This window comes from Talpa occidentalis, unplaced genomic scaffold, assembly GCF_014898055.3.
Source record: "Talpa occidentalis isolate TD23 unplaced genomic scaffold, MPIMG_talOcc4v2.1, whole genome shotgun sequence".
In the NCBI taxonomy this organism is placed as follows: domain Eukaryota; kingdom Metazoa; phylum Chordata; class Mammalia; order Eulipotyphla; family Talpidae; genus Talpa; species Talpa occidentalis.
Window position 1 is genome coordinate 14,926,787 of NW_026555331.1, and position 14,855 is coordinate 14,941,641.

General features: G+C 36.3%; 1 protein-coding gene across 6 annotated transcripts in view; it reads right to left on the minus strand.

The window, feature by feature from the left end:
• The window catches only part of TBC1D31 (TBC1 domain family member 31), a 48,279-nt gene that overhangs the window by 13,649 nt on the left and 19,775 nt on the right, over positions 1-14,855 (minus strand). For all 6 annotated transcript variants that reach the window (XM_037502114.2, XM_037502106.2, XM_054692001.1 and 3 more), the window contains 8 exons: positions 14,376-14,535; positions 12,719-12,919; positions 10,118-10,294; positions 8,254-8,333; positions 8,020-8,166; positions 5,972-6,105; positions 1,259-1,392; positions 791-970 (listed from right to left, as the gene is read on the minus strand). In XM_037502114.2, coding sequence (XP_037358011.1) covers positions 791-970; positions 1,259-1,392; positions 5,972-6,105; positions 8,020-8,166; positions 8,254-8,333; positions 10,118-10,294; positions 12,719-12,919; positions 14,376-14,535 — 1,213 coding nt within the window. The remainder of the gene's footprint in view (positions 1-790; positions 971-1,258; positions 1,393-5,971; positions 6,106-8,019; positions 8,167-8,253; positions 8,334-10,117; positions 10,295-12,718; positions 12,920-14,375; positions 14,536-14,855) is intronic.

The window sequence follows — 14,855 nt, forward strand, 5'->3', positions numbered from 1 at the left end:
AATGAAAATGCAATTAATTTCATGTTTCAAAATGTAATGAAACTTCACAACCATATTATGAAATTTTGAAATAAGTAATAATTGTAACTCAAAATGAAAACTTCCTTCGTAATAGAAGAATGCTTCCACAATGGAATAAACTCTTCTGCTTTGATTTTTTTCTTCCAAAATACAAAACAAATAAAATTCAAAGTCAATTAGCCTTTGAAAACAAATTAGCTTGATTCTTTAAAAATATCTGAAATGTTTCCACATTATTTTGTTCTGCTGGCAGATCCAAATTCTAAAATACATGTAGGTAGCCTGTGAACATGATGGAGAAATTGCTTGATAGCAAGGATAAAATAAATAAGAAAAAAACCAACAGTGGTTCATCCCATCTACAAAAAGAAACTCTGCTTCTAATAACCACCTCTAGTGCTTTCTTTCAGTCACTTTCCTGCCACACCTCAAAATTCTTAGTTACTAAAGTCTTAGAATTTGCATGCAGGTTGTCATAGACCAGCTGGGTCGCTGAGAGGATCACACAAAGAATCAAACAATCACCCGCTGTTAAACACCCTTTATCTAGGCAGAAAGCACAAAACTCCAGTCTTTCCCTGATTCTTTTCTGAAACTATGCTCTTATTTGACGGTTGAACTGTCCCCAAACTATGTAAGGGGAAATGCAGTGTAAGTGTCCCCATTCCATCCCCACCACCCAGCACCAGTGCCTGACACACAAGAGGAATCAATGAAGAGACAGACTTTTCATTTGAAATAAATGAAATTTGAGAACAAGGAAATTTACCTCAAAGTCATCTTTAAGATTACAGTTGAGCAAAGGTGCTCGAGAGCACATGTTGTAGGCCACAACCGTCATCAGGAGGAACGAAGGGTGGTTGGAAAAGACGTTATCAAATAATTTCAGCCACTCCTCTCTTGTCAGCACCTCTGAGAACACAGTTTCAAGAAGAGGCCATGCATAGACCTAAAGGAAATTTAAAAATATTATTTTCTAGGGAAAAGTTAGTGACTGGTAATACTCTCTTGTATTTCACTTAGCTATTAGAGTCATTTTTAAAATATGAAAAGAACCACCTTAGCGCGGACCCTTCTGTATAAACATTTAGGAAAGCAATTTAAGGAAGAATACTGTTAAAAATACAAAAGGATAGTTTTTTCTTCACCATACTCTTTCAAAAAAAAAAAAGTACTTTGTTTATACCAGACCAATATTAGTTTCCAAACAATCTATTTACCAACCAACACCTCTTACCTGGGAAGTTACATCATGATGGATGAAGTGCTGCAGCAGCTCCTTGTCATGAAACGCCAAAACATTTTCGATCATACTGAGAATATTGATAGGAGGATTAGGAAAATATTCAAACCAGTGTTGACACCAATTGACTATAAAGAAAAAAATGGAAAACCTTATCTTTGCACTTCAATATTATCAAAGGAATTTGCAATTCTTAAATATAGCCACTCTTATGTCTTCCACATGCTCATGAGTAAAGAAGAGAAAACACGATGCCCATTTAAATTCTAGAACAGATTTTAAAATTCCATCAAGTTAATAGAGTAATTTATATTTAAAGAAATCCACCTATTTCTTTAGAGCAGTCAGTGAGAAAGGGTCAGTTAAATGTTTCCAAAGTATCCTTGCTCCTAGATGCAGGGCAGGCTGGTTCCTGCTGCCCCGTGTGCTACGTGTACTTATTTCTACATGTTAATAGCAACACAGGGCCTCCCGGGTGGCGCAGCGGTTGAGCGCTGGGTTGCAAAGCTGCCCGCAGCCTGCGCGACGCCAGTTCGATCCCCAGCTGCTCCCCGGCCACTGAAGGAGGGTCCCACATGGCGCGCAGACCTCTTCTGCCACCTGCTGCTCCCCTCAGCAGTGTACTTTGGTCCTTCTGCCTGCTCTGCTCCCTGCTCTGGCTCTGGTGAATTCTCTCACCCTCCCGCGCTTCTGACTGTACCCAGTGCTTGAATAAATAAATAAATAAATCTTAAAAAAAAAAAAAAAAAATAGCAACACATAAAAACAAAAGGGTGTGTACTGTAAACCTACCCAGTAATTAAGAGTCCCTGTTTCTAGGAAAAGACTAACTGTTCTACAGCCACCGTAACAAGTAACCACTAGAATAGATTTTAAATCTAATTATTTGATGACAACTTGTTTCAGTAACCAGACTTTCGAAACCACCCTATGAGTGACACTGGTATGCTCTGAAAGGCAATGGGGGGAAAGCAGTGTCCACTCCACTGAAGAGGCCAGTAAGGCCAACCTTCACTCACTTGGCAACCAGTAACTCCCAAAACCTTCTCAAAATCTCTAGTTAAGATCCTTAGTCTGTTTTGCTTGTCTTACCACCACAGTTCTCCTTAGTTATTATATTCAGAATTTTTTATTTTAAGTGCTGTCTTGAGGCTTGACAGGAAGATTTTGTTTCTCAAATTTGCAAAAAAAAAAAAAAAAAGCTTTGATCAGTAAATAAAGGATTGCGATTGGCTTATAAGGTCATTTTCAAATCCAGAATTCCATTATTTCATGTATTAATAAGTATTTGAATTCACTAAGTCATAAAATCTTGCAAAGACTAAACTTTAAAAGAAATATTTCAACATCTTTAACTGTTGTTCTTAAATAAGTTAACTTTAAAAGGAAAATCTAGTTCAATGACATTTTCCAAGTGTCTACTACATCTCAGACACTGCTATTTCTGGGAATTTTAAAACACTGTACACATAAAGCCCTGACTTTTATATTCATCTTTATCAATACAACATTGTTTGCAATGAGGAAAAAGAAAAACCCTGCTTTATACAGTAACTTCTTGCCTTCTCTTCCTCCATTCCGCCTGGTACCACCAAATGGAAGTATAGGTTGAGGTCAGAGTCAGAACTAATTGAGAGCAGAATAAAAATAAATGACAATTGTGTGGGGATCCTTTATTAAATCTGAAGAATTCCCTCTGGTCACAAAAGACTCTATAGAGTACTTAAAAATAACTTTTATAAACATACAGAAGTGACTGTATTTCTTCAAATTTTTTTTCTAGTTTTTTTTTACTATTAAAAAAAAAAATACTGCTTTGTTTATACCACACCAGAGGTAGCTTCCAAAACAAGTTAGTCTATAAACCTTACACTTTTTACCTGAAGATGTGAAACTGAAAGTTAAAACAATGGTTTATCCCAAGCAGTGCTAACATTTAGTTGAAGTTAGTAAATATATATTTGATAAACATGATGAAAGTCCATAGCTACTCATATTCACCATTTTGGATTTTCAAAAGTTAGGGTTAGAAGAAAAAAATCATTTTTCCTTAGTATAGCATATACTTTAACTATATAACAGGATTTTATTGGAAATAAAAGAGTTTTACAGGCTTACTTCAATGAGACATAATCTGTTTCAGGTGAAGTTTGCCACTTATACCATTTTTAAGAGTTCAATTCAGTGTATTAAGTATATTCACAAGGTTGAACAACTAGCTCTATTTCCAAAATCCTTTCCCAAACAAACAAGTTAGTACCCACTGAGCACTAACTTCCCACTCCCATACCCCAAGTCCCTGGTAACCTCTCAAATACTTTCTGTGTCTATGAATTTACCTATTTAGGGTATTTCACATAATTCTGTCTCTTTGTGTCTAGCTTATTTCACTAATGACAATGTTTTCAAGGGTTATCCATGGTATAGCACTCTTTGTAACGGCTGAATAATATTGCACTGTATACACACACATCTGTCTTGATCCATTTATTTGTTAATGGACACTTGGGTTTTTCCACCTTTTGGATATTGGGAGCAATGCTGCTGTGAACATTCACATACAAGTATCTAAGTCTATTTTCAGTTCTCTGTGGTATATCTTTAGGATGCAAATGCTGGTGATATATATTAATTCTAACTTTTTTAGGAACTGCCACATTTTTTTTCACAGTGACTACACCATTTTACATTTTCACTAGCAATTTTTTCACATCATTGCCATTAGTTGCGATATTTTTTTTTAATTGTAGCTATTCTAGTACATAAAAGCAGTACCTCACTGTGGTTTTGATTAGTAGTTCCCTAATGATTAATATCCCTTAGTACCTTTTTATATGCTCATTAGTCATTTGGATATCTTCTGTAAGAAACGTCTACTCAAGTCCTTTGCCATTTGGAATTGGATTGCATGTCTTCTTGTTATTTTTCTTTTGAAACTCTTAGTGTTATCGGTAGGGTAACTATTATAACCCTTTTGGGAACTCAATTAGACTATTTATATTTTATGACCTGATAATACCAAATCTAGGAATATAACCAAGAGAAACTGATAGACATATTTGTATGCAAAGATTATAACACTGGGCCTCCCCAGTGGCGCAGTGGTTGAGCGCTGGGCTGCGAAGCTGCCTGCAGCTTCTGCCCCGCCGGTTCGATCCCCGACCGCCAGCGAGGGTCCCACATGGTGTGCAGACCTCTCCTGCCGTGCCCGCTGCTCCCCTCAGCAGTGTACTTCGGTCCTTCTGCCTGTTCTGCTCACCGCTCTGGCTCTGGTGAATTCTCTCACCCTCCCGCGCTTCTGACTGTACCCAGTGCTTGTATAAATAAATAAATAAATCTTAAAATAAAATCTTAAGTTGTTAAAACCCTCTATTTAAAAAAAAAAAGATTATGATAACACTGTTGCTTTTAATACGTAAAAGTTAGAAATAACCTATGTGTCCAACAATACTATTGCATACATTACATATATTATAGAATATTAGAATATTATAGAATATTACAGTCAATGAAATACTGATTACTTTTATAAAAATGTAATATAGTAAATAAAAGTATTTTTATTATAAATAAAAAACTGCATGAAAATTAGAAAAATTAGAAAAGCAGTTAAAACTCTAGAAATTGGGAAACAGACAATATGTAATAATATGCCAAAAAATGCTTTTCAGAAATATCTAATGATTTGGGGGAAATACTCTAGTAAGAAATCCATCAATGTAGTATCAATAATATATACATTATCAATATATTATCAATAATATATATTAACAATAATATATATATTATCAATATATTATCCAAGGTTGTCTCTGGGGAAGAGAAATATTGGTGAATTTTCTTTTTTGTGTATTTTCTCTAATCAGTTAAAATTTGTCAAAGTAAACGCAATATAGTAAAATAAAACCTGTACTGAGAAATATACCAAAGTGTTCACAATATGTATGCTGATCTTATTTCTGCTTTTCAGAGTTTTATTGTTAGAGATATCTTTGTAGAAGAAAAATACTTTAAAACTGTTTATTTTTGTTAAACCAAACAATGTGGTTCCAGTTTATTAACTGTGTAATTGCCCTTATTTTACTAATATGAAAAAAGCCACTTTTCAGTGTAGATGTGAGGATGAGCAGGAAACACAATGGTTGTGAATACGGGCTCGAGGGTCTTAACCACCTGGGTTCAAACCCTTGTTCTACCATTACCCTGATCTTGGGAACTTAAACAATCTGTGTCTGAGTTTCTTCATCTGAAAGAAGTATATAATAATAATATTACCCTATAATATTGTTAGTTATCTTTACAACAATTAGGATTGTTGTCAAGATGGAATGAACTACTCTGGGGGAAACACCGAGAATGCACCTGCCACGAGGAAAATCCCAATATACGTTAGCTATGGATGAGATGAATGAGGACAGCACCATCCCCCACAGATACTGTGGGCTAAATGCTCTATATCCTTACAGATGCTGAGTATTGAGGGATGCTCAGTAAATGAAGCGTGTGTTTCCTTCTTACTAACAAAACCTAGCAAGTAACAATGACCCAAATCTCCTCGTAGATAAAAAGGGCACTACATAAATGTCCAAATTGTTAATGTGTGTTCTGTATCTGAAAGTTTTTCATTAGAATTGTTAAATGTTGTCAGGCTGCAAGGATCAGGAGAATATATAAGCATCAGTTTTGGTTTCATTATTTAACACTTACTGATGAGAGTAGCAACAACTTCAAAACAGATAAGTTGATTGTTCTGGAATAATTTCACAAATGGAAATGCCAGCAGTGGAAGATATGGTGTGTCACTAAAGATGGCAGACCAGTGAGCTAATGCAGATAAGGTTCTGTGAATAAAATAAAGAAAGAAAGAGAAGAAAACAGTTTAACATTTGTTTGAATAAATTATACATTCATGTGATAAAAATTTCAATACAGTAATCTTGGTGAAATTCTCCCTCCTAACTCTATCATCTAGCTCTCCTCCCCAGAACCACTGGTAAAAGTATAAATCCTTTTTTTTTTAAATCACAAATGGTAGTAGTATGTTACGCACGCTGTTTCTGCACTTTGCATCTTTGCTTTAATGGTATCTTGGAAATAGCTCATAACAGTGTATGTATTGCTTCTATTTTATAGCTACATAAGTTCACTTTGTATAGATATATGCCTGAGATCTTTAACTTGCTCCTCCTGGGCATTTGCTTTCCATCTTTAATAAACAATGCTACACTGTGCTTAATGTCACTGTGTAACAACAGTGTGGATGTGGGAATTCAGATTTTGATACATTCCTAGAAGTAGAATTGCTGAGTCACAGGATATGTGCTTTAGTAACTTCAATAGCTGGTGCCAAATTATTCTTCACAAAAATAGTGTCTCCATTTCATTAGCAGTGTTAGAGAGAGAAAATATTAAAGGGATGCCTATTTTCTCAGTCTTGCCAATAAATTATCAACCTTTTGAACCATTAATTTAGGTGAGAAACAATATTTCAATGTAGTTTTTAAAGAATAAACACTTTTTTTTTTAAAAAAAGATTTATCTATGCATACAAGAACCGGGGCACAGGCAAGAGACGTGGAGGGTGAGAGGACCCATCAGAGACAGAGCGGGAAACAGAACAAGCAGACCGACTAAAATACACTGCTGAGGGCAGCAGCGGGCACAACAGGAGAGGTATGCTGCTCCATGTGGGCCGCTTCCTGGCAGGCTGGGGATCAAACTCGTGCCGCAGAGGCTGCAGATCGCCTCATAGTGCGGTACCCAACTGCATGGGCCACCAGGGAGGCCCAAGAATAAACATTTTTAAAATATAGCTTTAAATGCATTTGCTTCGATTTGGGGGAGATTAAGCAACAGTTCATGAAGCCATTTCCACTATATATTCAACTTGTTCCATTTTTTAATGAGTTGAATGCTTTCACATTTACACAAACACTTCATACATTAAAAATATCAGCCTTTTATTTGTTATGGTTTGCATATATACTTTTGATTTTACTTATATCTGAGAATTTTTTAAATGGAGAGATTTTTACTCATGTCAATCTCTCGATGTTTTGCTTAGGAAGGCCAGTCTTACTCTGCTATTGTAATTCTCCCACATTTGCTTCCAGTGCTTTTAAGAGTTCCTTTCCTTTAAAAAAAAAAAAAAAACTTTTTGTTTTGAAGTAATTTTAGGGTTACAAAAAGCTGTAAACATAGTTGAGTTCCTGTATAACTTTCACTAAGTTACTTTCATGTTGTATCTTGCATAAATATAGCACAATTATCATTGCCAGGAAATGAATACTGCTACCACGCTATTAAGTAAATGAAACTTTATTTAAATTTTATCATTTTTTTTCCACTAATGTCACGTTTTCATTTTACCATCCAAATACTGTATTTGTTACATCTCTATAACTCTTCCGGTGTAAGAATTCCTTAAGATTCTCATCTTACAATACTGACATATTGGAGGACAACCAGTTATTTATTTATTTTTTTTTTGAAAACCAGTTATTTTTAGATTACTTCTTCATCTGGGTTTGTCAGAGATTTTCTCATGCTTAGACTGAGGCTATAAATTTTTGGCAATAATACTACAAAAATGATGTGCAACATACACTGATGTTTTATTACTGGTGATTTTAAATTTGGTTACTAGGTTAAGGTATTGTCTGGGGAGTTTCTATGCTATAAAATTACTATTTTTCCACTTGTAATTAATAACTGTCTTAGGGGGGAAACTCACTGCTACTATATATTGAACTTACCTCTGTAACACTCTGAGCAGCTTCCTACTTTTGATGGGGTAACTCTTCTGAAGGTTGAGAAATGCCACGTGGACACCCTTATCTACCAGGTTACTAAAAGCAGTATGATTTTCAGGCAGTTGCAGCAGAGAGCGCCAAATGAACATCCTTAAATTAAAATTTTAACCAATGTTAGAAAACCAATTTTAGAAAAATTTGGGGGTTAAACTTAAAGTGAAAAAATTTAAATTTTACCTGTATTTCATTGGATATTCACCATAGCCTTTTAGTAATACTTGTAAACGCTTTTTGTTTAATCCATCTGGCAATTCATTCTTTAAAAAAGAAAGAAATGTTATCAGTAAGTGCCATAATAATAAAACCGAAGGGCCTCCCCGGTGGCGCAGCGGTTGAGCGCTGGGTTGCGAAGCTGCGCGCGGCCTCTGCGACGCCGGTTCGATCCCCGGCTGCTCCCCGGCCACCAGAGGAGGGTCCCACATGGCGCGCAGACCTCTCCTGCCGCCCGCTGCTCCCCTCAGCAGTGTGCTTCGGTCCTTCTGCCTGCTCTGCTCCCCGCTCTGGCTCTGGTGAATTCTCTCGCCCTCCCGCGCTTCTGACTGTACCCAGTGCATGTATAAACAAAACAAACAAACAAACAAACCAGCAAACAAATAAATAAAGCATGAAAAAAAAAAAAAAATAATAAAACCGAAAAGGTAATCTAGTGCACAGTGTCTTTCCAACTTTAAAACACAACACAGTAAGAAATATTTTACTATCATGGGTGCCACTCTCCCCACGTCTCTCTCGGCCTCTCCCCCTCTCGCTCATGCATATCATGGCAGATAAAATTCATGACATACTGTTTACCCTAGACCAGGGTTTGCCAAGCTTCTGTAAAGGATAAGACAGTAATTATTTTAGTCTTTGTGAACCAAGAGGTAACGCCAAGTATATTATGGAGATACTTATATGCCATTTAAAATATAATCACAACATAAAATTCATTGTTTGAGTAGCTGTCGATGGTCCATGAGCTGCTGTTTGCCAGTCTCTATGGGGAAGCAATGCACGCTGTTATTGTGTTCCCTTTTGTCCCCTCTCTCTCATCTTAATTTTATGTCAATTTTTATCTTAATGAGAAACACTTTTAAGACCTTAGGATTATAAGGCCATTTTCACAGGTTAGCTCATCTGATCCCAACCATATGAAGAAGATGAGGATGTCGTCTTCCTTTGAGAAAATGAGGTGGTCAAGAGAACTTCAGTGACTTGCTCAAGTTTACAAACCTGCCAAATCTTGGCTCAAGATCCAAAACCAGATTTTCTGACTTAACTCAGCACTCTTTTCACCACTGAATAATTTGAGCCACCAATGTAATTAAAATTTTGTAGGAACCAAATTTAAAAAGTCAAAGATACTTGTAAAATTTGTTTCATAATATATTGTATTTAACCAATGTAATTAAAAGATAACCAACATAAAAATTATTAAGGTATTTTACAGTCATTGTTCACATTTAAGTTTTCAATATGCGATGTGTAAAAGACATTTTGTTCAGATTGGTCAGGTCTCAATCAGCCATGAGTAGCTAGTGGATAGTGCAATTCTGTATTGTTTGTCTTTTAAATATTTTTAATTTATTTTTTTAAAGGATTCTCACAAAGGCTTTTTTTTTTTAAAGATTTATTTATCTGCGCTTACAAGAGCTGGGGTAGAGGCCAGAGATGTGGGGGCGGGGGCAAGAGGATTCACCAGAGAGAGTGGGGAGCAGAACAGGAGCAGAACTGAAATACACAGCTGAGGGGAGCAGCGGGCAAGACAGGAGAGGTCTGCTGCGCCATGTGGGTAGCTCCCTGGCCAGGGATGGAACTGCAGCTTCATAGTGCTGCATAGTGCTGCTCAACCCCCTGCACTACCAGGGAGGACCCCCATTTGACTTTTTTAAAACAACAAATATAATTTTAAAAGTTTTAGGAGCATAAGATTTTCTTCTTTTCATGTAATGTTCCTTTAACTCATTTAGGAGTGAAGTTAATGATGGTCTAGAAATCATGACCCTTCTCTCCAGCAGAGTGAGGACAAACACACACAAGATTCATTATGATATAGTTTTACCTCATTATTTTCCAAATTACAAGTCAAGTCCTGTTTTAATATTCTAGTCTGTACTTTGTTTTCCTTTGATTTTGCTGGCCGCTGTACTCTTCCTGATGTCACTTTCATTTTAAAATCACCAGAATTCAGTTTACTCTGAGGCAAATCTTCTATCACCTTCACTAGAGGAGGAGGGGGCTGAAAGGAAAAAAAAAAAAACCCAGTGGCTAGCCTTGGAAATAGGCCTGTTAACAAATGATTTCATAATGTGTCTTAGTACATATAAATGTTTTTCAGGGAAGAAGTGCAAATAAAGTATCCAAGAATGTTTCCTTGCTGACTAACAAATCAAGAATACTTTTGACAAATCCCTTTGAAAAATATAGTAAAGATATATAATAATAACTAAAACTGAATCATTCCTTAAAGTGGGCCTTAAACCCTCGAATACTAGTCACTTCTCACACTCGCATGGTAGTCAGCAGAGTGGCCGTCATCTGCAGCAGTGAAAACACTGTCAGTTGTGAGCACCCCCGCAATGTGACAGAACACCCTGATATTCTCTGTGCTCAAGTGAATTTTCTCCGAGGAAATAGCAAAGTGACTTTCCTCTGGTGTCGTGGGAGCCCCATCTCTCTATCAACAGCTTCAGAGGGACTTCAGACACCACAACTTACATACTAAATCCTCATTTTTGATGGGGTCTATCAAACAGGAAAATAAACCCCAACAACTTCAATTTACTTAAAATGCTTCACTGAAACATTTTATCCAGGAATAATTCTTTGAAATCAGCTCTTCCTTGTTCAAAGGAAATGATAGTTTACTTAGGTTTTCTGAGTTCTAAATATGATTAAAGTACAAAGTCTTTCAGAGCGTATTTAAATGTTTGAGGCCATTACTGCTGAAAGTTCCCTTAGTGATTAGCCCAGACCGAAGACAAAGTAGGTTTGTGATTTTTTCAAACTGCCCTTGCGTGAGACATTAGTTACAGAAGATGTAGAAGCAATGCCAAGTGCCCGCTGACAGGTGACTGGAGACAAGGCATAGATACACCAGGGGGCACTATTTGGCTCTAAGGAAAGATGAACTTTTGCCCATTTTCAGTCAAATGGAAGGAGGTTGAGAGGATTTTGCACAAACTGAAGTTAGCCAAAGACAAATATCAGATGATATCACATTTATGTATCAGAAGGAAACAGTGGGTGAACTAACAGGAGGTTGTCGGAGTGACAAGGGCAAGCAAGAGAAAGGGTATGGGGGTGTAAGGGATGGTGATCTGTTTGTCTTTTGCTTTTGTGCGTGAGACTACAGATAAACACCATTTCAGAGTGGTAAAAATCCCTAGGGAGAGAAAGGAGGACCGGAGGAGAGCAACAGTTTCTGCACTATTTCTGGAAGTATGTTTCTTAAAAAGAGAGTTAAGACTGAAGAAATGTAAGAAAATATCAACATATGCCAAGTTTGGATATGTGGGCACTTATTGTGTTATTTTCTGTATGTCTACAATATTTTAAGATAAAAATCTTTAGGAAACTATAAAAAGAGTTCTCTTGAAGCCAAAGTGCCAGTTCTACAACACGAGAACAAAGACACAAAATACCCATGTGTCCAAATGAGCACATTAGATTTCAGAAAAACACATACAATTACCTTGAATTCACATTGTTATAAAACTCAGAACAGTGCTCTTCTGTGACATAAAACTGTTTGAAAAGTGCTTTGAAGCGCAAATAAAACTTTCTGACCTCTGCCAGTCTCACCCCCAAAAGAAATAAATAGAACAAAGCAAACATCTTGACTTTATATATATATATATATGAGAAACTAGGATGACTAGAAAACTACTTTGAGGTTTCAAACAAAGGTTTTTCTTATGCTGCCTTCAGGGGTTCAGGACTTCTGCTTTTGAAACCTGCAGCTACTACAGGAGACCAAAAAGGAGTCCCCATCACCACTGCGTCTAAATGAACACATACAGCCCTGGGAGGTGCCTAGAGCAGGTAATGTGATCATATTGGCGTCGATTTCATTTGTTTTAGAATTGTGAAGTATATTTAAAGTTTTAACTTTTTTAGTTTATTTAATAGTGTTTTTCTAGGATTTAGCATTATTTATACATATTAAGAAAAATTATAAGGCTCTGGGTTTTGGTATATTTGTTTAACCTACTGTTACTCAAGAGCAGTTGGTAAGAGTAAGTTGACATGAGGATGGCTAAGAGGAGGACAACAGTCCCCACATGTGGAGAGATTTCAAATTTAAGAAATCACATGCCACAGTGCTGACTGGAGTTATGAAACAAGCTCACACAGGGATAGCCTCCAGGCCTTCCAGGCACCTACACGGGAAGAGACAGGAATGAAGAGATTGAAGGTGATGGCCTCTTTCTTGGGAGCAGAGGATAAGGGGCACCCTGATTGGGAGAGGGACCCCCAAAAAGCTGTCCTTTAAGAAGAGAGCAATTTAAATATGGAGTATAGGCAAGAAACCAAGTCTGGAGATGTGGTTTTAGGAGTTTAAAAATAAATCTAGAAAGCTAAAGTCCAAGAAGTTAGAAAAATCATAAAATAAAAATTTTATTTTTATGATATTTAAATCCTTAAAAAAAAGAAAACATACCTTATTTATTTCTTGCGTTAAAGCCTGTACTGAATATATGTTCAGACTGCCATTTTCCATAATCGATGCAATGTACCGTCCATGTGGGCTAATTACTGCTGAGCTAATTCCTTCATCAAGACTCCCAATTTCAAAGAGAAGTTTACAAGTTTGTATATTAACAAATCTCATAATACCATCTTGACTTAGCACTCCAAGAACCTAAGAGCAGAAAGAAATTGTATGAGTTCCCACAAATACATTTAAATGTCAAACTACACACAAACACGTGTGTGTATATATGTGAGGGGAAGACAATGAAGGACATTATATTTGCAGAAAGCCATTATATATTTCAAAATCTCTAATTACAGCTCATGTAGATTTGCCTTGCTCAGGTCCAGATAAATCCAGCTCTAGCCAGAACAAGCAAAGGGGGCCATGAAAAGATGCCCTAAGAATCCAGCCATGTCTTCACTAATCCCCACAGAGGATCCAGGTGGCTAGGCAGTTCTTAACTTTGACCTCCTCAATGGCTAACTACAATAACCAGGCAAAAAAGGAGAGTAAGAGATTTCATTGTATGCTGTTTATTATTTTTGGTTTTTCAATCATGTATTACCCATTCAAAAAACTTATATACAGATGAATGTATAATATGTATATATCTATAAACACACATACATAATTTGTTAAATAACAATATTCGGGTAGGCAATTAAAACAACAAAGTTAAGGTTTGACCCTGTATTTGATATTAAAAAGAAAAAAGCTGTATATTCCTGGGCAACTAATCAAAGAACAGAAAACCATCAACTTGAAAAAATATGCCCTACAGTGTTTAATGCAGCATGATTTACAATAGCTAGCAAAGGAAACAACTTAAGTATCCTCTGATAAAGGACTGGACTAAAGGAGACGTGACATATCCTCATGACAGAGAGCCATTCAGTCATAAGGGAAGATGAAACGTTGCCATTTACAGCAAAATGGAATTTCAGGGAATTATATTCAGTAAAGCAAGCCAGAATGACAAAGGCAAATACTGGACATTTACCTAGCGGATGAAGTGACAAAGCACAATGCTTATAAAAATAAGCAGACACTAATAAATGAAGTGAAGCTTCTGAGGCTAAGTGGGAGGTGAGGCAGAGTTGAGAGGATATAAGGGATGCTGGTTAGGAAACTAATTATAAATTAATAAAAAATTTTAAAACCTACTAGAGAAGCAAATTACATAGTTAAGTAGTGCTCTGCTCCATTTAAGAAAAAAAGAACAAAAGGTGTGTGTGAGGGGGAAGAGACAAGACTCAGTTGTTGACATGTCACTTAATATTTCTAAGCTTTATTGTCATAATCTGTATAATAATGAGAAACCTTCCGTTCCTTCCCCCAAAAGAATTATTTAAAGCTTAGATAAGAAACATGCCAAGCACTCTTATACCATAAATTATCACACAAATTTAAAGTATATTGGTTTTAATAAAAGGGTAAATTGTCAGTAATATACAGATCCTAAGATTTTAGGTTTTTTTTTTTCAATTTTAGATATCACAAAATATTAGAAATTCAAGTCCTTTTACAACTAAGGTACAAATTAAACAGGAGAGCTAATATAGTTCAGAAATTGATATAACCTTTCTGAAAAAGTAAGATGTCCTACATTTACAATACAAACCTGGTTAGAACCAGCATCAAAACTATCAGGAAGAAATTCTAGATGGCGAATGGCACGAACTTTAGTTGGCATCTGGATAATTCTAAATAGCTGCTTAGCTTCCAAGCACCACAAATGAAGATGGTTTGATTTGCCTCCAGCGGCCAGGATTCGGCCATCTCTGTATAACAAAAAGGTGAAAAGCTAGATAAACTGTTTACAGCAGTGCAGTCCAGCAGGATTCTATATGATGATGGAAATGTTCTATGTATCCAGTATGGTTACTGCCAACCAACGGGATCATTGAGAAACGGAAACATAGTGCTTGAGGAAATTTTCTTAATTTTATTTAACCTTTATTAATTCAAATATTCCCATGTACCTAGTAGTTACCATATGGGAAAACTTGGACTTATATGTGTGTGTGTGTGTGTATACATGCACACACACACACAAGCCTATATTTTTTTACCTATTATGTTAATAAGATACCAGCTAACA